This window comes from Canis lupus, chromosome 6 (genome assembly GCF_003254725.2).
Source record: "Canis lupus dingo isolate Sandy chromosome 6, ASM325472v2, whole genome shotgun sequence".
NCBI lineage: Eukaryota > Metazoa > Chordata > Mammalia > Carnivora > Canidae > Canis > Canis lupus.
In genome coordinates, this window is record NC_064248.1 from 16,915,967 (window position 1) to 16,938,828 (window position 22,862).

The 22,862-nt window shown below is 45.3% G+C and overlaps 2 protein-coding genes across 2 annotated transcripts in view; one reads left to right on the forward strand and one right to left on the reverse strand.

The window, feature by feature from the left end:
* Positions 1-847: 847 nt before the first annotated feature.
* FUS (FUS RNA binding protein) lies at positions 848-12,013 on the reverse strand. The gene is given in 16 exon segments (XM_025415944.3): positions 848-1,048; positions 1,307-1,454; positions 1,769-1,869; positions 2,175-2,298; positions 2,436-2,537; positions 3,014-3,143; positions 3,658-3,761; positions 4,829-4,861; positions 6,332-6,366; positions 7,976-8,146; positions 8,148-8,184; positions 8,383-8,573; positions 8,767-8,911; positions 10,041-10,195; positions 10,289-10,313; positions 11,880-12,013. Coding segments are annotated over 16 exon segments (1,554 nt in total). The 5' UTR covers positions 11,893-12,013; the 3' UTR covers positions 848-1,008.
* PRSS36 (serine protease 36) overlaps positions 11,891-22,862 on the forward strand; it is a 36,401-nt gene continuing 25,429 nt past the window's right edge. Inside the window, exons 1-2 of the mRNA XM_049111034.1 lie at positions 11,891-11,995; positions 12,227-12,353. Coding sequence (XP_048966991.1) covers positions 11,891-11,995; positions 12,227-12,353 — 232 coding nt within the window. The remainder of the gene's footprint in view (positions 11,996-12,226; positions 12,354-22,862) is intronic.

Below are 22,862 nucleotides of genomic sequence, written 5' to 3' on the forward strand. Positions count from 1 at the left end.
GGGGGGACACACGACACATTCACCATCTAACCTTCCCTCTCTTTACCACCAATTGATTCCTGTCCCTCTTCCCTCAAATTTAGCAACCTCTTAAGACCTAAGCAAACAAAGGTTTTTGGACAGGAGTTTGTCCCCTGGAGAACACTGATTTCAGAATGAAAATGCTAAGAAATGAAAATTAAGTCCTAAGGCTAGGCCTCAGTCTTGGTTCTATCATTTTCTGATTCTGAGAGCCATGTAACTAACCCATGCAACTCCATCATCTGCCATGATGTAGGTATACACTCCTTCCTACCAAAGACCCAATTTGGCTAGGTTATGTGCCAGCCAATCTGAATACTGCCCCAGGGACACCTGAGTGGCTCAGTGGTTGAGCGTCTGCCTTCGGTTCAGGACATGATCCCGGGATCCAGGGACCGAGTCCCACATCGGGGGCTTTATATGAGCCCCATCCTTAGAAAACTGTCAAAAAGCCAAGGATCTTAAAAAAGGTAAAATTGATACAACAGTATATCAAGACCAGCATGTAAATAAACGTGGGAAAAGAAAAACTCGCATATAGTTGAACATATATTTTGAGCCACAGTCATGACCCCACACATTCACTTACCCCATTCATACATCCAATTTTTGCCAAACAGAAGTTTTAATCTCTACTTTCAAAGATGCCACTTGACTTTTTCTCCCCTGGACCAAGTTATCAAACACTTTATTCCAGTTCCTGCTAAGCAGGAACAAATTTTTCCAGTTCCTGCTAGGCAGGATGATCTGAAAGAGAAAAACTGCCCACATTCCTGACCCAGGTATCAATCCTCCAGTGGAGTGAAGAGGGGGAAGAGGAAAAAAATTAACTAAAACGATGGTTTTTAATGGGAACCAGAGATATGGTTACAATTACATAGTCCGACACAAAAAACCCGTGGGTGATCAGGAGTTGGAAGGTTACAAAATAATGAGGGTAACACTGGGTACAAGAAGAAAAGCTGTTGCAGAACCTCAGGAGCCAAGCTAATACGGCCTCTCCCTGCGATCCTGTCTGTGCTCACCCCTGCAAAAAAGAGTATCTAATTAGGTTTGAGTCGCCAACCTCTCCACCCACCCAACCCCCAAACCCCATCTTCCCCTAGAAAAGTCTTATCTCTACAATGCAAATGAGATCTACAAAGAAGTTCCCCAAGGTAATTCTCCTACCCTCCTTCCACACCCAACTATGGTTATAATCTCAGCTTTACAAACTAGCCCTCAAAATGAAACCTTCCTATCATATGACCTCTCTTCAAAGCTCACTTCAATTTAAGAGTCTTACCTGGAGTCCATCTTGCCAGGGCCAAAGCCACCTCTGTCCCCACCACCCCGGCCCCCTCGGAAGCCCCCTCGGTCCCCGCCTCGGCCTCGGTAGCCGCCCCGGTCATAGCCTCCTCTGCCACCACGACGATCATCTCCATAGTTACCCCCTAGGACAAAAGAAATATGAGATCATACACCCCTAAATCCGTCCTACCTTCCCTCCTCAAACCTCCCTACTTAAAAATAAGGGCTTTCTGGGGCACCTGGGTGTTTCAGTTTAAGCATCTGACTTTTGGTTTTGGCTCAGGTCAAGCAGAATTGTGGGATAGAGCCCTGCCTCGAGCTCCACACTGAGTGTGGAGACCGCTTGTCCCTCTCCCCAGCCTCCTCACCCCCACCAATAAGCAAACAAATAAAATCTTTAAAAAAATAAAGGGCTTTGTGATCCCAACCTCTTATTACCAGTTCTGTCCCTTCTTACCCATATGAGAGCCTCCTGGTCCCCCTCCTGGGCCATCTGGTTTAGGGGCCTTACACTGGTTGCATTCATTCCTCCAAGAAAAGTTCATGTTCTCACATATACTGAGGAAAAGACAGAAAATTTGGAAAAGTGGGAGTAAACCAACAATTAGGAAAAGATTCCAGTGACCTAAGAGAGCAGAGTGAGGAAACGGACCTCAGGCCAAAACACTTCCCAGGAGGAGCAACAGGAACAGATTACTGGACCTGGTCCACTATCGTACCCACTCTAACAGCCTTAATTAGGTATGCTTTCAACCAAAGTTGTCTCCATCAGTGTGGCCTTGACAGGTCTAGAAGATCCCTGACTCTGCCCTAGTATCAAACGACACCACATTTAAAGGACTAAAAGAAAAAGTTTCACTCACGGATTAGGACACTTCCAGTCACCAGCTCGCTGTTGGCCGCCACCACCACCACCTCCACTTGGGAATCCTCCCCGGCCACCGCCACCACTGCCACCACCTCCATAGCCTCCACGGCCCATGGGTCCTAGTGTAGACAGAAATATGGGTCTGTTCCCCTTCCAGGTTTAATTTAACCCAATCTCCTTTTCCTACACAAGCCCTTTACCATCCTCTCCACTCTACCCATCACCTCTTTTTACCAACAGCAAAGTAGGTCCTCACCTCCTCGCCCTCGGCCTCCACGACCATTGCCACCACCCCGATTGAAGTCTGCTCGCCGAGTAGCAAATGAGACCTTGATGGGATTCCCAGAGAATTCTTTACCTAATGAAATAAAGATGTAAAAAGATACTATTAAGTTTGGTACAACCAAGACTCTACACCTTCCTGAAAACATTCATAATTGAAAACACGTAAGTCAAAGACAACAGTTTACCCTTGAACACAGGTTACAACTGTGCACATTTATATGTGGACTTTACAACAAATACGGCATATTAAATGAACTTCCTGTTTATATTTTAATAACAAAATACAAAACAAGTTTACCAATTCATCAAGTAAGGCTCAAGTCAACAGTAGTCAAATGACTGAGTTTCGGGAAGTCAAGTCATATGCAGATTTGGAACTGCACAAGAGGTCAGTGGCCCTAAATCCCCATGCTGTTCGAGGACCAACTGTATATACTAAAGTAGCAAGTAAAAACTATTGAAAACCTAAAAGGAACCTTCAAAATGTGACCTGTTTTCTAAGGCTAGTTGCCCTGTGCAACCCATCCCCCCCAGCCTCCTCATACACACCATCAAACCAGTCAATAGCTGCTTTAGCAGAAGGTGGGTCATCAAACGACACCGTGGCCTCTCCCTTCAGCTTGCCTGTTTCCCTGTCTGTGTACAGATTAATCATGGGCTGTCCTGTTTTCTTATTTGTCTGAAAAAATAAACGAGATAGCATGAGTCTCAGAAGATAGCACTACCCACCTTCTACTGTTTCCTTCTCACATTAACTGGAATTTTAAGTCATCATAATGATCTCACTTGACGGCTAAAACTAAAGATTATAATCTACAAGTTCAAAAGTTTAGGACATTCTTTATCATGTGTGCCTTTCTTTTTATTTATTTACTTATTCATGAGAGAGGCAGAGACATAGGAAGAGGGAGCAGGCTCCATGCAGGGAACCCAATGCGGAACTCAATCCTGGGACTCCGGGATCACACCCTGAGCCGAACGAAGGCAAGACGCTCAACCACTAAGCCACCCAGGTATCCCTCAAGTGTGCTTTTCTGTATGAAGATGTGCTTTCTTTTAGAAAATGTCAACAGCTAGCGTTCTTTCCTCAACAAATTAGGCTGGCAATAGTTAAGATTTTTATTTTTACTAACATGGGAAATCCAAAAACCTGAAGTACCAACAGAAAAAGCAGCCACTATGCTCCACAGTACCTTAATAATACCAATCTGCTTGAAGTAATCGGCCACAGACTCAATTGTAACGTTTTCGCCCAAGCCTTGCACGAAGATGGTGTTGTTGTCTGAATTATCCTGTTCTGCTTGAACAAAAAACAATGTGAATTTGTAAACAAGCAAAGACAAAACAAGTGACTCTAAATCCAACTTTAACACTGGATATTAATTAAGCTTACAAAGAAATTTTAAGAGAACACCTGGGTGGTTCAGTTAAATGTCTGGCCTTCAGCTCAGGTCATGATCCCAGGGTCCTGGGATGGAGCCTTGCCATCAGGCTCCCAGCTCAGCAGGGAGCCTGCTTCTCTCTCTCCTTCTTGTGCTCACTCACTCTCTCAAATAAATAAAAATCTTTATTGAGAGAATAAAATTCAAGAAACAAATCTTAAGGTCAAATGAAAGAAAACCACCTCCCTTCTATTATCTGAGTGCCTGTATATTAGCCATTTCACAAATTTAAATTTAGTCTTACAACACTCCTTGGAAAATTGTTAACATCCATAAAAGAAACAGAGGCTCAGGAGTTCATTGCCTAAGATCACACAATAATCACACTAGCGTTTGTCAATTTTCAACTGCAAACAAGATAAAAAACCTCTTTTACACTGAAATCCAAATCCTTTCCTTTAGAATAGGTCTTTTCATTTACTAATTTGGTCATGATCCACATTTTTAAAATCCACTGCAGTATGAGAACATGGTCTACACCACAGATGTATCACCATCTCCTCAGACTTGTTAGAAATGCAGATTATCAGGCTCCTCCCAAACCTACTAAATTGCTGGGGAAATAAACCACTGAGATTATTTCTGATACATGCTTGTTTATAGATCATTGTTAATTCTAACACCTAAACTCCCTTCCCTTCATTTTCCTTCTTTAACCTCCTTTTATGAAAAGATTTTACTTTTTTACCTGACAAAGCGCTCACGCACAAGCAAGGGGAGTGGCAGATAGAAGAGGCAGAAGCAGGTTCTCCACTGAGCAGAAAGCCCATTGTGGGGCTCGGGCCCAGGACCTGTGATCACAACCTGAGCCACCCAGGTACACCCCCACACCTGCTTTTTCAGATTCCTCAAGTGTCAAAGAACAGCCAACCTAAGTCCTGATGCCACATTAGCCATTCTTTCATGCCAGCTGTAGACTCACCAGAGTCATGACGTGATCCTTGGTCCCGAGGGCCTTAAGTGACATGAAAAAAAAAAAAAAAAACAAACAAGGAAAGAGAAGCTGTTAGTCAAGAAGGAGAGACAGACAAGGAAAAAATTTAACACCAATCCAAACTCTTGCAAAATGATCAGTAAATGCTCACAGCCTCATCCAAACCCTGTCCTGGGTTGCCTACCCAGAGAAACTCCTAGACAGGGCTGGGGAAGACACAGGCCCCTTAAGATCTGTATGTAACTTGAGTCCCCACAGGGACAACTCCACAGTCCAGGAAATTCTGCCTCCCCCAGCTCAGGCTGGGAAATGTCCTCAGCACAGATTGGGGGGCCAGCAGGGAGACCCATTGCAGTTAACAAAACCAACTCATAGCTTGGCCCTATTCTCTCACCCCAGAGAGAAAGGGGCTCACCACCAGCAATGTGATATGCATCCATCCAGTTTCTCCAAACTTTTAACACCAAAGACACTTATTTATCCCTTGTGGAACAAGTTTTAATTTCATCTTTACAAACCATTCTTAAAACCATGTTGTTTCCCCAACCACATGAAAATAAAAAAACATACATAATAACTATTGTATTTTTAAAGCATGTCCCAGGGAACAGACCAGAAATCTTATTTCCATAATGCAGCCTCTATTTTTTTTCCAGAGACCATCTTTGACCAAAGTTTATCTGAATTCACCATATATAAATATTGTACCCACACTCAATGACACCTAAATCATGAACCCAAGCCTTTGGCTTTAAATGTTGAGACAAATCAAGAAACCTTTTGTTAGTTAACCAAACCAGAAAAGTTCCAGCTTACTGGGAGACTTCTCAAATTTGCCATTTTTCCATGAATTCAGTTTGTGCTGTTAAGACCTGGTTATTTCCCATGAGCCACACATGCTCCCAACCTTTCTTTGTAGTTGTCCACACCTTCCTTCCCAGAGCTAGTCTCTATTTGCCCATCTGAGTTAAGTATGTATATGTAGGATTGCATTGACACCATTCAGTATTTAATATATAGATACGTATATACCAACTTCACCATCCCTAGGGCAGGGCAATAGTTCACATCCCCCTTCCAGAATTAAAACATTTGGAGGTTGTTAAATACACACACACTAGCCTTGGACACAATGATCAAAAGGATCCTAAAGCCAAGTTGGCACCACGTGTTCCAGCACACTCTCCAGTTTCTCAAAATGGTGGTCACTAAGTGCCAGGTGTGGCAACACTCCTGTCAGAGGCCTACTAAACACCTCTTAGTAACCTGGGTCAAACCAATTTGGCACCAGACGACTGCCGAGTCTTACTCCCCTGCCTCCAGGTTAGCACACAACTGGCAGCAGGTGGCATTCTCCCCCACCCCTTTCTGGAGGTGGTTCTGGACACTTCAAAACCTTTTGACACTTAAAACACGCTAAAACATCTGCAAATGAACAATCAGACAAAGCATTGCTGGGAGTTGGGAATTTTGGAAACTCTGTTCACTTACCACCAAATTTATTGAAGCCACCACGGTCACTTCCGCTGGAGAAGACAAGTTAGAAGAAAGGACATGAAGCTTCCAACGGCTACAAAAGGGCGTTTTTTTGATTTTGTTTAACATTCCCCAAACATGGGTAGGTGTTTTGGGAAAAAGATACAAGTGGCTACTAAAATACATTTCCCTTCCTGACCACCCCTTGTCTGACCTTTGAGCATGTCACACACACGTGTGCAATTTCTCACACAGTTTTTAAGGATTTTGCTTTTTAAAAGGTTATAGATCTATTTCCTCTGGAAAAAAAAATGACCCATTTTCCTTGGTCGTTCTTCCGATGTAGCAGATGTTTTTTCCTCTTGTCGTGAGTGGTGGACAACCCAGTAGTTGGTTTAAAAACCCTACCCCCAATTCACCCAGAAGACATTTCACACCAGGCTGGGGTAGCCCTGAACACATTTTTGTGGTTTTTGCTTTGAAAGCAGCAAGCAGACCCAACCCCATTCCATAAAAAGTCAAAACCAAAGGCAATTTCCCCTTAAAGCAAGACAAACTTAGCTAAGCCCTATCCTAACTACTGAGCTGTTTTTGATCTCCCCCCACCCCCGGGGTCACCCCTTCTACACTGCGAGAAGAGCGGAGTATTTTGCAATGTCACCTTTCATACCTGTGGCACATAAAATGCAGAGCAAGTTAACAGTCACATAACAGTTGTTTTTCTTTTAAAGTTTTGCATTAAACACACGCACACAACAGAGTTTTCCTTATTTTCGTATGGTTTTTGAGACTGCCCCCACCCACCTCTGAATACTTACCATATACAAACTCTCATTTAAAAAACCTACTTTTTCCCAAAAAGGAGTAACACACTGACATTCCTCCCCTTTCAAAGGGAGACAGAGGAGGGTCCTTCAAATCATGTTTACCAACAGATTTGACCAATGCTTTAACATCAAATCTAAGGTTTTACTTCAATCAACTACAGCGGGAAGGGGAAGAAAGAGAAGGTCCAGCTGGACAAGTAACCAGGGGAGGGGGACAGTGGAGCAAAGAGATGGGACACCACTGTCAAGCATATTTTGTCCAAAAGGCCTGCACACTTCAGACAGCCCCATAAACCAAGTCACACACAAAATCATTACTGCCAGTCAAATTACTGCAAATCAAGCTCATGGATTCAAATGACTACAATATACGGGAAGAGTAGCCAATTCCTGGAAGCTGAAGTCATGAGGTTAAGCATTAGCAACTCCTTTAGAGGACACATGGGAATACATGTAAACAAGTTTCCCTATTACCAGGAGTGGGATCATCGGTTTCCCTTGCAGCGAAAGAAGACTTTACTTCCATGTTTTTTGCCTAGGATATCAATGACTCCAATCCACATACACCCATGTATATTTTCCCTTCTTCTTTGTAAATACAAGTGTCAGTACTCAAATCTCTATTCAGAGGTGTGGGTGGGAGTTCAGGCTCCCCAATTCTCATAAAAAAATGGGAATGTACAAAGAAACCATCAATACCCCCAACTCTAAGCCCTCACAAACCCCTAGAAAAAAAACTAACCATGCACTAAGGAACTGAGCTTCAAGGGAGATTCATGCAACCCTTCACACTCCCCACTGATGTTACGCCCTAGCTCACAAGAACACCTACCCCATGCCGCCTCTGCCTCCACGGCCACCTCCACGACCTCTGGGTTCATAGCCACCACTGCTGCGGTTGTAACCACCGCCACCGCCCCGGCCGCGGCCCCCACGGTCTTGCTGGCCTCCCCCGTAGCCACCGCCACCACCACTCTGGTCCTGATTGCCATAACCGCCGCCTGCCACCACTCATGGAGGACTGATCTTGGCCATAGTTACCTGTCAGAAAACAAAGGATTCTTTAAAGAAAAAACACACGTGGCATTAAACAGTACCAAAAGATTAAGAATGATGAAAATAAAGACAGCTAAGAAACAAGAAAAAAAAATTTTAAGAATTTTTTAGAGTTAAGGGGCCAAGCAGTATATATAAATCTCTACAAAAAGTAGGAATGATGCAAAGCTCAAGACCCCTCACCTCCACCACCCCCTCCGCCACCACCTCCACTGCTACTGTTGTACTGGTTCTGCTGTCCATAGCCTTGAGGGGGATTATAGGAGCTTTGCTGCTGTCCATAGCCTTGCTGCTGTCCACTATAGCCAGACTGTTGGCCATAGCCCCCACTCTGGGGCTGCCCGTAGCCGCTGCTCTGAGAACCACTACCATAACTAAGGAAAGAGAAACAAACAGAATCAGAATGCCAGCATGTCCAAGACTTCATCTTTGGCGCATTCCATTCCCTACCCCACTCCATTACAAAGACTCCTCCCTCTCCCCCCACCTAATTGCTCCTGTTGATCACATCATTCCTTATCAATTCACCTCTAACCATATTCCAAACCTCCCCCTCAAACTCCTTACCTTCCCGAGGTGCTGCTAGGAGCTGGCTGCTGGCCATAGCCAGGATAAGAGGACTGTTGCCCATAAGATGACTGAGAACCCTGGCTACTGCCATAGCCACCAGTTGAGCCATATCCCTGGGGAGTTGACTGAGTGCCATAGCCTGCTACAAGCAAAAGAAATCATAAAGACTCTGAGAAAAAAGGCAGGAAACAAGTTAAAGAAAACTTTATGTACTACTACTGTTACCCACACTTGAAAAGTCAGCCTCTTGGAAGCTGCTTAGAAATCTTTTAAATTAAAGGTCAAAGATGCCCTTCCCCTCCCACCCTAAGGCTAATATTCTTAACTTCCACCAACTTCAGAGTTCTAATCTCATCACACCTATCCCAAAGCCAGTCTCCAGGACCATACTATTCATAACCCAAGAGATTCCTTTAAAAAAAAAAAAGTATTTCATTTATTCATGAAAGACACAAAGAGAGAGAAGCAGAGATGTAGGCAGAGGGAGAAGCAGGCTCCATGCAGGGAACCCAATGTGAGACTTGATCTCAGAGTCACGCCCTGAGCCAAAGGCAGACGCTCAACCGCTGAACCACCCAGGCATCCCATCCCAAGAGATTCCTATTCCTATTCATTAAGTATTTTAACCCTCTCAGAAGGGTGTAGTACAAATAGGGAAACCCACATTATGTACATATTAGGATCTCAAGGTACATTCTACCGTTTGTGTATCACCATGATACATAGTAATCTGACTTCAAACATCTTTAAGCAAATCATTTCCTCCCTGTATGAAAAACCTAAAACTGGGCAGCCCAGGTGGCTTGGTGGTTTAGCGCTGCCTTCAGCCCAGGGTGTGATCCTGGAGACCCGGGATTGAGTCCCGCGTTGGGTTCCCTGCGCAGAGCCTGCTTCTCCCTCTGCCTGTGTCTCTGCCTCTCTCTCTCTCCTCTGTGTTTCTCAATTAATAAATAAATAAATAAAATCTTTAAAAAAAAAAAAAAAACCTAAAACTTTCTCCATTTAGGGAATACTCTCCTCTCCACATTTCATTGTCATGCTGAAGGGAAATGGGAAGGAGAATATAAACAGAAAAATTCAAAGTCAGAAATAAAAGGAACCAGAATTACAAACCAATTAAATATTTGTTTGAAAAGATTCAAACTCCAAAAAAAGTTCAAGGGTTACAGACTACGAATAAAGAAATACAGTTTCAACATTTCAGCAATGTTTAAGAAAAGCAACATTCAAAGAGCAGGAAGAGGCGGGGTAACCCACTAAAAGAGACTCACTGTTCTGGGTCTGTCCATAAGAAGAACCATAGCTGCTCTGGCCGTAGCCTGAAGTGTCTGCTGACTGACCGTAACCACTGTAACTCTGCTGTCCATAGGGCTGATTGCTCTGCTGGGAATAGCCCTGCCCAGGCTGGGTGGGGTAGGCCCCATAGCTGGAAAAAAAGAAAAAAACCAGTGGAATCAAGAAAAGATACCTTAGCCACCCTTGCCACCCTACGAACTGGAAGTCCTGAAACAACACTCACCTTTGGGTTGCTTGTTGGGTATAGTCTGCAAAAGAAAATACAATTACATTACCTTCAGCCATCCTTGAGAGTATAACAGAATTAAATTTCTTAACTCAAGCCCTGGGGCCTTCAGATAGTATCAACAATGTTGCAAGAAAAGGCAGAAATTCCCTCATGACAGGAAGGACAAGATGGCAGGTCATAATCAAGTTTTCTCCCAATGGATACCAAGAAGTCTCACCAAAAACAAAAAAAAAAAAAAAAACGAATCTTGGTGGTAAACTACAATGTTCTGTGAATTCAACTGATGTCAGGAACTGCACAAACCTACATAACATTTTATTTTCTTACCTACTCTAGGGGAAAGGTATCATCAACAGTCGAGTTAAAGTCACAAACTGGGGACAGATTTTGATGCAAGCCAAAGGCAGCAGTGAGGGGGATGCGGCCTCCACTCTCTCAACCAAGCCCAAAGAACAGATAGGTCTCAAATGAGGCCATTCTTCACCCTTTGCCTAATCTTGGAGAATGACAACGTGGGCTTTTTTAGTACAAAGCCACGTAACCAAGAGAACTCTCCGACCCCAAATAACAGAGATCATCACAGAGTTCGCTTTCGGAGGTCAATCAACTGGGACTCAAGTGCCAAGCCCCGTGCCTCCAAACGATTCCGTCTGCTCATCTGCATTGCCTTCCTCGAGGGCTGTTGGGAGTCTCGGCAAACCAAATGTCGCGAAAGCGCTTTTAAATCGCCCCCAATGAAGGCGCACCAACCCAGATCAACTCATCACCTCCTCAGTACAGGAAACGAGGCGCTTCCCCCGCAGGAAAAGGGCAAAGGATCGGGAGAGGGTGTGGCCTCGGGCGGCCGTTCCTCTCGGCTCCCACCACGGAAAGCGGAAATTTAGGCGGGAAAACCCTCGGGCCCGGTCCCAAGTCCGTTAGACGACCCCCTAGGGGCCTCCCCCAAACCGTTAAGCGGGCGCACGGCCCCGATCCCGAGCCTCCGCCCCCGGCCGCGTGGCAACCGAGGCGGGAAGCAGGCGGTCCCGCCCCTTCCCGAGGGACCCCCGGGGCTAGGCCCACACCGGACGCGCGCTGCGGAGCCTGCAGCGGAGAGTATCGCGACAAAAAGCAGGGCTAACACGAGGCGGGAGGGGGGTTCGCGCCGCGAGAAAGGGGGGAGGGGCCAGCAGGGCGCGTGCGCGCACCGAGTGCCCGGATGCAGCACTGCGACAAAGCGGGGCCCGAGCTCGCGGCTGGGAAGGGGGGGGCGGGGGGAAGGCTTCGGGACCGAGCGTTTCCATGCGTGCCTCACGTTTCAAATTACCAAGAAACGTCCGTGTCAAATCTCACCTCAAGTAAAGGCACTGAGACGGCAAGATCCCCTACCACGCGCAAGGCGCCGGAGAAGCGAAACAAAATGGCGACACAGGCCTCCCCCCCCCCTCCACCCCTCCCGTTGCTTCCCGCCACAGCGGTGCGAGAAAACCCTACACGCGATCCGCCACCCGGGTCCCATCAGAAAAGAAGAAAAAAAAAAAAGCCCAGCTGGGAGGGACCGAAGCCCCAGGCCGGCACGCCGCCGCCGCCTCGCGCCCTTACATACCGTTGGAGGCCATGTCCGCGCACGCGCGCACAGGCCGGCAAGCAACAAGGTTCCAACACCGCAGAGCACCGACGCCTCGAGGACTGAGCGGCCCCGCCTCCTGCGTCGAGACTTATGTACGTCTCCCCCGCCTACGTACCGCGGAGGAATGCACGAAGTGCGGAGAGGGAAGGGGGGAGCGTGGCTGGACTCTGCAACCCCGCAGGGAGTGCCGAGGATCCTCATAGACAGAGGGGAAGCATAGCGATTAAGAAACTTGGCAGGCAACATACATAACCCTATTTTTCCTAGCAAAGTACTCTGGCTCTCCCTGCAGGACTGGCCCAAGCCTCACCTTCACCCCCTAGAAGGGCATCATGGTACGGTCCATTGACCCCTCCCACCTGGGGGTGGAGCGAGGGGCCCAGGGCGTCTGCGGACGCAAGTGTAGTCGAAGCCGGGAGTCGCGGGCGGGAACCGAAATTCTCCCGGCTGGCCCCTTTCACTGGGCCCCACTTTCACTAGGACGGCGAGCCCCTGCGCCCCGGTGCCCTTCCACTGCACCAGATGCTTGGTCCCTGCGGCGCCAACCTCCCTCTCCGGCTCAAACGTTCCTCCCCCCCGCCCCGACAACACACGCCCCGCGTCGCAGGTTCCCCCTGCCATCATCTTTCTGGTTTGCGTCTCCCTTGGTCCTTGCCAGCAATTGTGGATCGTGACGTCCGACCTGAAAGGAGCTTAACCCGGACCCCAGCCCTGATCGCCCACCAGACCTCTTCTGGATTTTGCCCTTGACTTAGCGGTGGGACGGGAAAGCCCAGGCCCTCCTGGACGTCAGAGCCGTTGAGTTAGATTAGGGTCTCCCTTACTTCTTTTACTGATGCAGAACTTTTTTTTTTTTTTTCCTAAAGCCCTACCAAGGAACCAACGTGGAGGGTCAGTGATAACTGATATTTATAGAGCGTGTAAGTGGTTTCAAAATGTACAATCAGGGGCGCCTGACTGGTGCAGTCAGTGGAGCGTGTGTGACTTGATCTCAGAGTTATGAGTTCCAGCCCCACGTTGGGTGTAGAGGTGACTTAAAAATAAAATCTTCAGGGGCGCCTGGATGGCTCAGTTGATTAAGCATCGGACTCGATTTCCGCTCAGGTGGTGATCTCAGGGTGGTGAGATTGAGCCCTCTCTTGGCTCTTCGCTCAGTTGGGGGTGGCTTGAGGTTTCCTCTCCCTCTGCCCCTCTTCCCTGCTCCCACCTCTGCTCCTGCTCCTGCGGTGTGCCCGCTCTCTCTCTCAAATAATCTTTTAAAAAGCAACGCTAATTGATTGTGTTCCCATCACCACCTTGTGAAGAAAAGGTATCTCCCATTTTATAGGCAAGAAAGCATCCAACGAAGGCCAAGCACAATCCAGATTATAGGGTGGCTAAGGGTTCGACCGGATTCCAGTCCAGGTCTGTGTGGCTGCAAAATACTGCTTTTTTTTTTTTTTTTTAAGATTTTATTTATTCATGAGAGACACAGAGAGAGAGAGAGAGAGAGGCAGAGACACAGAGAAGCGGGCTCCATGCAGGGAGCCTGATGCGGGCTAGATCCAGGGTCTCCAGGATCAGACCCTGGGCTGAAGGCGGAGCCAAACCACCGAGCCACCCGAGCTACCCCAAAATACTGCTTCTGTTGATTACATGGACAATTTATAGTGTCCTGAAGCCTGTTCACTCTCTGTGAGAGCAAGGACAGAGAGTTGAATTCAAATTAACTTGCAACTTGCATTCGAATCAGCCTGGCCTAGAGAAGGAAATTTTAAAGTATTAAAACAAGGGCAGGCCCAGCGGTTTAGACCCGCCTTCAGCCGGGGGTGTGATCCTGGACACCTGGGATGGAGTTCCACTTTGGGCTCCCTGCTTCTCCCTCTGCCTGTGTCTCTGCCTTTCTCTCTGTCTCTCATGAATAAATAAATTTTTTTAAAGTATTGGGGATCCCCGGGTGGCTCAGCAGTTGAGCCCCTGCCTTCCTGCCCAGGGCCTGATCCTGGAGACCAGGGATCAAGTCCCACATCAGGCTCCCTGCATGGAGCCTGCTTCTCTCTCTGCCTCTCTCTCTCCCTCTCTCTGTGTCTCTCATGAATGAATAAATAAAATCTTTAAAAAGAAAAGTATTAAAACAAGACAAATGGAGTTATTCCTGTTACACGTGCCATGCAGATATTCCTTCCCAAATCACCCTTGACCTGGGTTCCAGATTCCTTTGTAGGTTTAACACTTTTTCCTAAAGAAACAATTGAGGGCTATGCCCTAGGCCTGCCCACAAACTTCTACAATTCCTGATTTGTGACCAGTTGGTTCTTGAACACTTTGAAACCCACCCCATTGGAAGGACAGTGTGACTCTGGAGTAAGGCAAAGGGAAGCCTATGACTCATTCATTCATTCATTCTACAAATATTTAATAAACATCTACATCTACAGTGTTCCAGGCATTGTTCTGGGCACTGAGGATGCATTAGTATACAAAATACGCAATTTAATAATTAACATTTAATAATTATAATTTTAGATATACATATAAAATATATTTATAATAGTGTATTACTATAGGGACATCTAGGTGGCTCAGCAGTTGAGCATCTGCCTTTGGCTCAGGGCATGATCCCACAGTTCCGGGATTGAGTCCCACATCGGGATCCCAGCAAGGAGCCTGCTTCTTTCTCCCTCTGCCTATGTGTCTGCCTCTCTCGCTGTGTCTCTCATGAATAAATAATATCTTTAAAAAGAAATAGTGTAATACTATGATAAGGCTTATTAAGTATCAAACACTGTTCTAAGTGCTCTGAGTATAATTTAATCTTACTCTTTGGGACGCCTGAGCGGCTCACCTTCAGCTCAGGGCGTGACCCCTAGGGATGGAGTACTACATCAGGCTCCCTGTGGGGGGGGTGGGGGGGTGCTGCTTCTCCCTCTGCCTGTGTCTCTACCTCTCTCTCTCTCTGTCTCTGTCTCTGTCTCTCATGAATAAATAAAATCTTTATAATAAAATTAAATTAAATTAAGTTAAATTTAAAAATTGGGTCTAGGGGCACCTGGGTGACTCAGTCAGTTAAGCATCTGCCTTTGGGTCAGGTCATGATCTCCAGGTCCTGGGATTTAGCCCCACATCAGGCTCTCTGCTCAGTGGAGAGTTTGCTCCTCTGTTGCCCTCTGCCCCTCCCCTGCCCTCCCCCATTCTTGCTTGTGCTCTCTCCTGGGCTAGCTTACTCTCTCAAATAAATAAAATCTTGAAAAAAACAAAAATTTAAAAAAAAAAACTGGGTCTAGACAATCATAACCACATCATGCCTTCAGCTCCCTGATGTATATGTCCAGCCATAACACTCCCAATTTCATGCCTGTCTCCTGATCACCCCAGTCCAGGGCACCTGGGTGGCACAGTTGGTTAAGCCTCTGACTTGGTTTCAGCTCAGGTAGTGATCTCAGGGTTGTGAGATTGAACCAATGTGGGTTCAATGAACCCACATTGAACCCTGCATTGAGCCCCACATCAGGCTCTGCACTCAATGTGGAGTCTGCTTGGGTTTTTCTCTCCCTCTCCCTCTGTTCCTCCTGCTCATGCCCTCTCTTTCTCTCTCTAAAATAAATAAATAGGGCAGCCCAGAACCCACAAACTGGAGATAGCAACCATGTGTGGAAAGTTCAGATATTCTGGCCAGCATAGTAGCTCAAGCCTTTGGCCCTTCACAGGTAGGTAGCTCTTACAGAGGTTATAACATCCCTAGTATAATTTATGTCAATGGCATGAAGCACAGCACTGGAATTTATTTCTATTAGAAAAGTTCTGGGGGATCCCTGGGTGGCTCAGCGGTTTGATACTTGCCTTCGGGCGTAATCTTGGAGTCCCTGGATCGAGTCCCACATCGGACTCCCTGCATGGAGCCTGTTTCTCCCTCTGCCTGTGTCTCTGCCTCTCTCTCTCATTCTGTGTCTCTCATGAATAAATAAATAAAAATATTTTTAAAAAGTTCTGGGTGTCTGGGTGGCTTAGTCGGTTAAACATCTGCTTCCACTCAGGTCATGATCCCAGGGTCCTGGGATTGAGCCCCTTATTGGGCTCCCTCCCAGTGGTGAGCCTGCTTCTCCCTCTCTCTCTCTGCCACTACCCCTGCTTGTGCTCTCTCACTCTCTCTGTGTCAAATAAAGTCTTTAAAAAAAAAAGAAAGAAAAGTTCTGTGGTATCGTTGGACCTTTGGCTTGGTATGTGTTACTGGGTAGAAAGCATCCAAGCTTGACTTTGATCCTATCTGAAATTTGATAACCACTCATCATAATCTTTTTTCTGATTAAACTAAAGTGGATTACATCATCTGCAACTAAGAATTCCAATTTATACTACTGTCATTGCAGCATGGTCTATATAACAAAATATTAAAAGTCACATATGTGCCTATCCATAGGGGATCTGATCAACTTTATTATACAGCAAGATTCCTCAAGCTCAGCACCACTGGTATCTTGGGCCTTGTTGTGGGGGGACTGCATATTGAAGGATATTTAGCAGCATTCCTGGCCTCTACCCATTAAATGTTAATAACAATTTCCAGTTGTGATAACCAAAATTGTCTCCAGGCACTGCCAAATATCCCTGGGGATAGGAATAGAGGAACAGAATGCAATCGCCCCAGAATGAGAAACACCATCTTACAGCTATACCAGGAGGTTAAAAAAAAGGAAGTGGATTAAATGCACAGATACAAAGAATACCCGAGCTCTATTATTAATGGGAGGAGGAAGCAAATTGCTGGACAATGTGGGTACTATGCTATTATTTGGGTTTTGGGGTGGGGAATTAATTACTGATATATAGGTATATAGATATATGTTTATAAAATATCTGGAAGAAGAAAAAAACTAGTGACAGTGGTTATTTCTGGGGAAGGAATCTGAGAAACTTGGGGTCAAGTATATGAAGGAAACTCACTTTTCCCCCGGATCCTCTTTTATATTTTAATTTCTTACTCTGAATGTATATTGACCAATTCAAAAAAGAAATGGACTCTTACAGAGCAACACAGCAATGTGGTAAAAGGATGTTACAAGGTGGGACCACCAGGGTGGGCAGGGTGATTAGTTTTGCAGTGAGTATCATGGGATTGGCCAGCCTCCTCTGAGGTGATAAACTCCCAGATGAAAAAGGATTTGTCAGCCCAAAACCAGCAAGAACCTGAGAAGGAGGGAGGAGACAGTTTGCCTAAGCTCTTGTCTTGGCCTTGCACTTTGACTGGGTCCCTCTCTACAGAGCCCAGAAAGCATAGCTGAAAATGTCTCTCATCTCAGGAGTGTTTACTGAGCCTGAGGAACAGCGTGGAGGGATGGTGTTCAGACATTAAACCAGACCTGGGCCACTTCCATCCTGCAGTGCTAAGTAGAGAAAGTCATCCTTTTTTCCAGACCAATGCAACCAGTGGGGGGTTCAAGGCTTGGGGAAAGGAGCAGGAGCTGAACTTCTTTCTTCTTTCTTTTTTAACTTCTGTCCTTTTCTTTTTTTTTTTTTTTTGGTAAGTAATCTCTACTCCCAACATGGGGCTCGACATTACAACTCCGAGATCATAAATTGCATGCTCTATCGACTGACCAGCCAGGCATCCCAAGAACTGAATTTTATTCATCCCCAATTAGCTGTTCTGTAGAACAAAACCCACACCATCCTAAGCAGAGACCTCCAGGCATGAAAAGACTGCTACTTTCTATCACTCAAAACAAGAAGAGAAGAAAGTGACCTTGGGGCATCTGGGTGGCTCAGTGGTTGAGCGGCTGCCTTTGGCTCAGGTCATGATCCCTGGGGTCCTCGGATCCCACATCGGGCGGGCTTCCTGCATGGAGCCTGCTTCTCCCTCTGCCTATGTCTCTGCCTCTCTCTGTGTATCTCTCATGAATAAATAAATAAAATCTTGTAAAGAAGAGAAGAGAAGAGAAGAAAAGAAAGAGAAGAGAAGAGAAAAAAAGAAAAGAAAAGAAGAAAAAAAGAAAAGAAAAGAAAAGAAAAAAGAAACCTTGAAGATCAATTGCAAATATCAAATGATATTTCCATTTGCAAATCACCTGCAACTTGGCTTGGAACACAGTGGGAGGGAATAAATGTCCTTTTCTCTTTCACCCATCCTTAAAGATATATGGCTTCAAGAAAGAAATAACTGCTTTATTATTTCCTTGGGCAGGATAGGAAGTGCCCCTATGGGGCCCACTCAGGTTTTGTGTCTCTAGGAGAGGTTGTCATGGTAAACAGAACTGGGAGAGTAAATACTGGTGAGATAATTGGGCTCCGCTAAGAGAAAAGCTGTTTGCACCAGCTGCTGAAGGGCCACACAGACCTCTGGGTCTGAGCAGAAAGGGCAACGCCTCCCAGCAGGCAGGGCCAGGGAACTGAACAGATACTGAGTGAGGAGTCTGGGGACAGTGGGAACTTGTCCCATCATTGTGCCATAATCACTTCCAAATTGGTTAAATGTCCCAGGGGAACACATTGAGCATCCCCAAATTCTGGTACCCGGTTTATGAAAAATGTAAGCATAAAAGGCTATGGTGGGGAGCACCTGGGTGGCTCAGTGGTTGAGTGTCTGCCTTCAGTTCAGGTTGTGATCCCGGGGTCCTGGCACAGAGTCCCACATTGGGCTCCCCGCAGGGAGCCTGCTTCTTCCTCTGCCTACATCTCTGCCTCTCTCTGTATGTCTCATGAATAAATGAATTTTTTAAAAAAGGCTCTGAGGGCATTCAGGCATCTTTGCCTTTCTCAAGGGTGCACACCATAGGGTCTTCAGCTCTAAAGACAAAGGAAAAAGAAGAAGGGAAAGAGGAACAGTGTAGAAGCTTCCTGACAAATATGCAAAAGAACCTGACGAAACTTGTTATGCCTCACTTCATGCAAAGAAGATTTGAACCCGCACAGGACAAAAATGTGTATGTATTTCAGATTCATTTACATTTTCTGACGGAAAGATACAAGTAAAACCATTGATAAGACTTCTGACTTTCTCTGTGGGGCAACAAAAAAGGAAAATTATATATATGAAAAGTTTTTCTTTTTGAACAGATGTCTCAAGGGAACTATCTAGAGCAGTGTGATCCGCTTACACCCTTTACATTTTCTAAGAGGGATATTTTATTTATTTTGTTTTAAACATTTTATTTATTTAGAGAGAGGGAGAGAGAGTGAGAGAGCAGCGGGGAGGAGGAGAGGGAGAGGTTCAGGCCGACTCCAGGTTCCCTCTCAGGACCCTGAGATCTCCACCTGGGCCAAAACCAAGAATCAGATGCTTAGCTTAACCAACTGAGTCACCCAAGTGCCCCTAGGAGTGACAAAGTAAAACAAATCAGTGAGATAGTTTACATAATTTTTTCCCCTACTAACTGTTTGAAGTCAGGTGGTCCCCAAAGATGAGCCTGGGAAGGCTACACACACCAAGAAAGCACAGACAGATACAAGTACACACCTAGGAGGTCATCCCTGATAATTTCCATGATGGCTTTTTCTGCTTCCTACTAAAGAGTCGTTTTTCCAACGTTGCTGTTGTTTTTAAGAATTTTGTCCTAAAGCTCTCACATTGGGTGCTTCAGGGATTTAGCACCTGCCTTCTGCCCAGGGCGTGATCCAGACCCAGGATCCAAACCCAGGATCCAGTCCCGCATCGAGCTCCCTGCATGGAGTCTGCTTCTCCCTCTGCCTATCCCTGCCTGTCTCTCTCTCTCTCTCTCTCTCTCTCTCATTCTCTCTCTCTCTCTCTTTCTGTGTCTCTCATGAATAAATAAAATCGTAAAAAAATAAAAAGCTCTGACATTTTAGCTGATTAGAAACCAGATAGTTCAGCAACTCCTTTCTTTAGTGAAAACTTCATATAACTCAGGAAAGGCTTGTTTGAACAAATAAGTCTGAAAAACGTGGCATAATAAAACTGGAAGATTTGCTTCTCGTTTCAGGCATTTTATTACCTGATTGTCCTTACTGAAGTAAGAAGATATTTTTATGGGTATTTGGCCTTAGTAATTTTTAGTGGAAGATGTGTTTCTTTTCTGTGGTAGGAGAAGAAAGACATTATCCCAAAAGCCTATCCACCACTGAGTGTAAAACGAGATACAGGCATGGTTTATTTTAGTCCACAGAGAAAAATAACATAATCCTGCTCAATGGAATTAATTGCTACTTTTCTATGAGAATAGGCAAAACTCTCTAGAACAATACCAAAATTGTGTAGAAATTTGCTGACAATTGTATCAAAATGTACCCAAATGTAGGGGAGTTGCAGGCTTGTAATTCACCCAGTTTTCATATTTCAGAGCTTCCTTCTACTGATCTAAGACAAGTAGTATTTACATTGAAATGGTTCAAGTAAACTCCCTGGGTGAGAATCTTCCTGTATAATCTTGAATTCGTTTCCAGAATTCTTTTCAGTGGTGTTACCTAAGGAATGTAATAACCATTTAAATACCCAAATATCAGAGAGTAATTGGAATTTATCAGGAAAATCTCAGGATAATCTAGGATACCTCCACCCAACGTGGGGCTCAAACTCATGACTCAGAAATCAAGAGTCACATGCTCTACTGACTGAGCCAGCCAAGCACTCCAAAGATACCTTTGTTCCAGCTTTGGTCTAAGCTATTTAACTATTACCAAAAGCAAATAGATGTACAGGACCTGCTTTACCTAGTAATTCTCAATAATTCATACTTTTAGTTTACCGTCTTTAAAAAAAAAAGATTTTATTTGGGGCACCTGGGTGGCTCAGTGCTTGGGCATCTGCCTTTGGCTCAGGTCGTGATCCCAGGGTTCTGAGATCAAGTCCTGTACTGGGCTCCCCACGGCAGCTGCTTCTCCTTCTGCCTAAGTCTCTGCCTCTCTCTGTGTGTCTCTTATGAATAAATAATCATTTTTTAAAAAATATTTTATGTGTTTATTTTATTTGAGAGAGAGAGAGGGCACATGCACTCAAGCACATGCACACAAGTTGGGGGAGGGGGAGACAGAGAGAGAATCTCAAGCAGACTCTGTGCTGAGCACGGACCCCGGCCTGGGTTGGATCCCACCACCCTGAGATCATGAACTGAGCCAAAACCAAGAGTCAGACGCTTGGCCAACTGCACCATTCAGGTGTCCCTTACTTTACCTTCTAAAATACCTGAGTAATAAAACCTTTAATCTTTAATCTTTGTACTCAGGAAACACAGAGGGCAAACGGGCACAGGCTTAAAAACAAAACATGTTTTGATTTTGAAAAGTGAGTGAAACCTTTACACAGAGATGGAAAAATAAAACACAAGGGTGTAAACTCCGCCCCCCTAAATGTAGGGAAAGGAACAATAGGAATTATCCTGTAACAGAGAGAGCCTACGATATTATAAATCAGATAATACAAAATTAGCTTCCAACAGTGCGGATTCCAGTGAGCATGCTGGCGACCTGACAGCCAGAAGTGGTTGATGTGCTGGCTGGGAGCACCGCTGGGGCCCTGAACACTGCAGAAGCGTTTCAGGATGCACAGACCACAGGAACATTGCTCTGCTTCAACAGATGTGTTGGCCATCTACTCTTTGTAAATTATGTTAGTGCTTCAGAAGCCCAAAGTGATGGCAAAGATGCTCCCCTATGGATAAAATACAAAGCTCTGGATGGCCCAGTAATTTAAAGATAGACTTGTGGGCAGCCCGGGTGGCTCAGCAGTTTAGCACCACCTTTGGCCCAGGGTGTGATCTTGGAGACCCGAGATCGAGTCCCACGTCAGGCTCCCTGCATGGAGCCTGCTTCTCCCTCTGCCTGTATCTCTGCCTCTGTGTGTGTGTGTGTGTGTGTGTGTGTGTGTCTATCATGAATAAATAAATAAAATCTAAAATAATAAAAAGCAAATAGATAAAGATAGACTTGTGTGTGATATGTCATAAAACAAATGTTTTAGGGAAATGCATATATGTATGGAAAGAAAGTAGGAAAAGGAAGGAAGAACAAAGTAACTCCAAAAAGCTTCTCTTTAGGTAGGTTACTGCTATGGCCATATTAGAAATTGATAAATTTTTAATTATCATTACACATTATGTAGTCTCTGAAATACTCTGGAGATCGAAAAAGGCAAACGACCTCTTTGTATTATTATTTTTTTAAGATTTTATTTATTTATTCATGAGACACGCAGAGAGAAAGAGAGGCAGAGACACAGGCAAAGGGAGATGCAGGCTCCATGCAGGGAGCCCAACGTGGGACTCGATCCCAGGTCTCCAGGATCACGTCCTGGGCTGAAGGTGGCGCTAAACCGCTGAGCTACCCGGGCTTCCCTCTTTGTATTATTATAAAGGTTGTTTTGATCTTACAGCCCCTCTAAAAGGGTTTGGGAACCTAGAAAGGTCCCCAGGCCTCACTTTGAAATCTACGGAGCTAGATTATTATGCTGTAGTAATAAACAACTCCAGAATCTCAGTAGTTTAACACATATAAGTTTACTTCTTGCTTATGCTTCATGTCCTACTGAGGGTTCTGTTCAGTATCATCCTCATTATGGGGCCATACTGGAACGTTGCTGGTTATTGGAATGAGGGGGAAAAAGTAAGCGCCAGAAGGTCTCAGAATTAAAGCTTTGGCCCAGAATTCACAATTCTTTGGCCAGAATTAGTCACATGGCTCTCCTCAATCACAATGCCAGGAAGTATTATTTTGCCATGTGAAAATGATCCTTTCTGCTTGAAAAGATTTTTCTTTTCTTTTTTTTTAAGATTTTACTTATTTATTCATGAAAGACACACAGAGAGAAAGGCAGAAACATATGCAGAGAGAGAAGCAGGCTCCATACACAGAGCCCGATGTGAGATTCGATCCAGGGACTCCAGGATCACGACCTGAGCCGAAGGCAGATGCCCAGACGTCCCAAGACTTTTCTTTTCAATAGGAGAAGAAAGTCTTTCTCAGAAGCCCCAGCAGACTTTCCATGGGTTAGAATTTGACCAATTTCTGGTAAAGAGGAACAGCGTCAACCCCAAG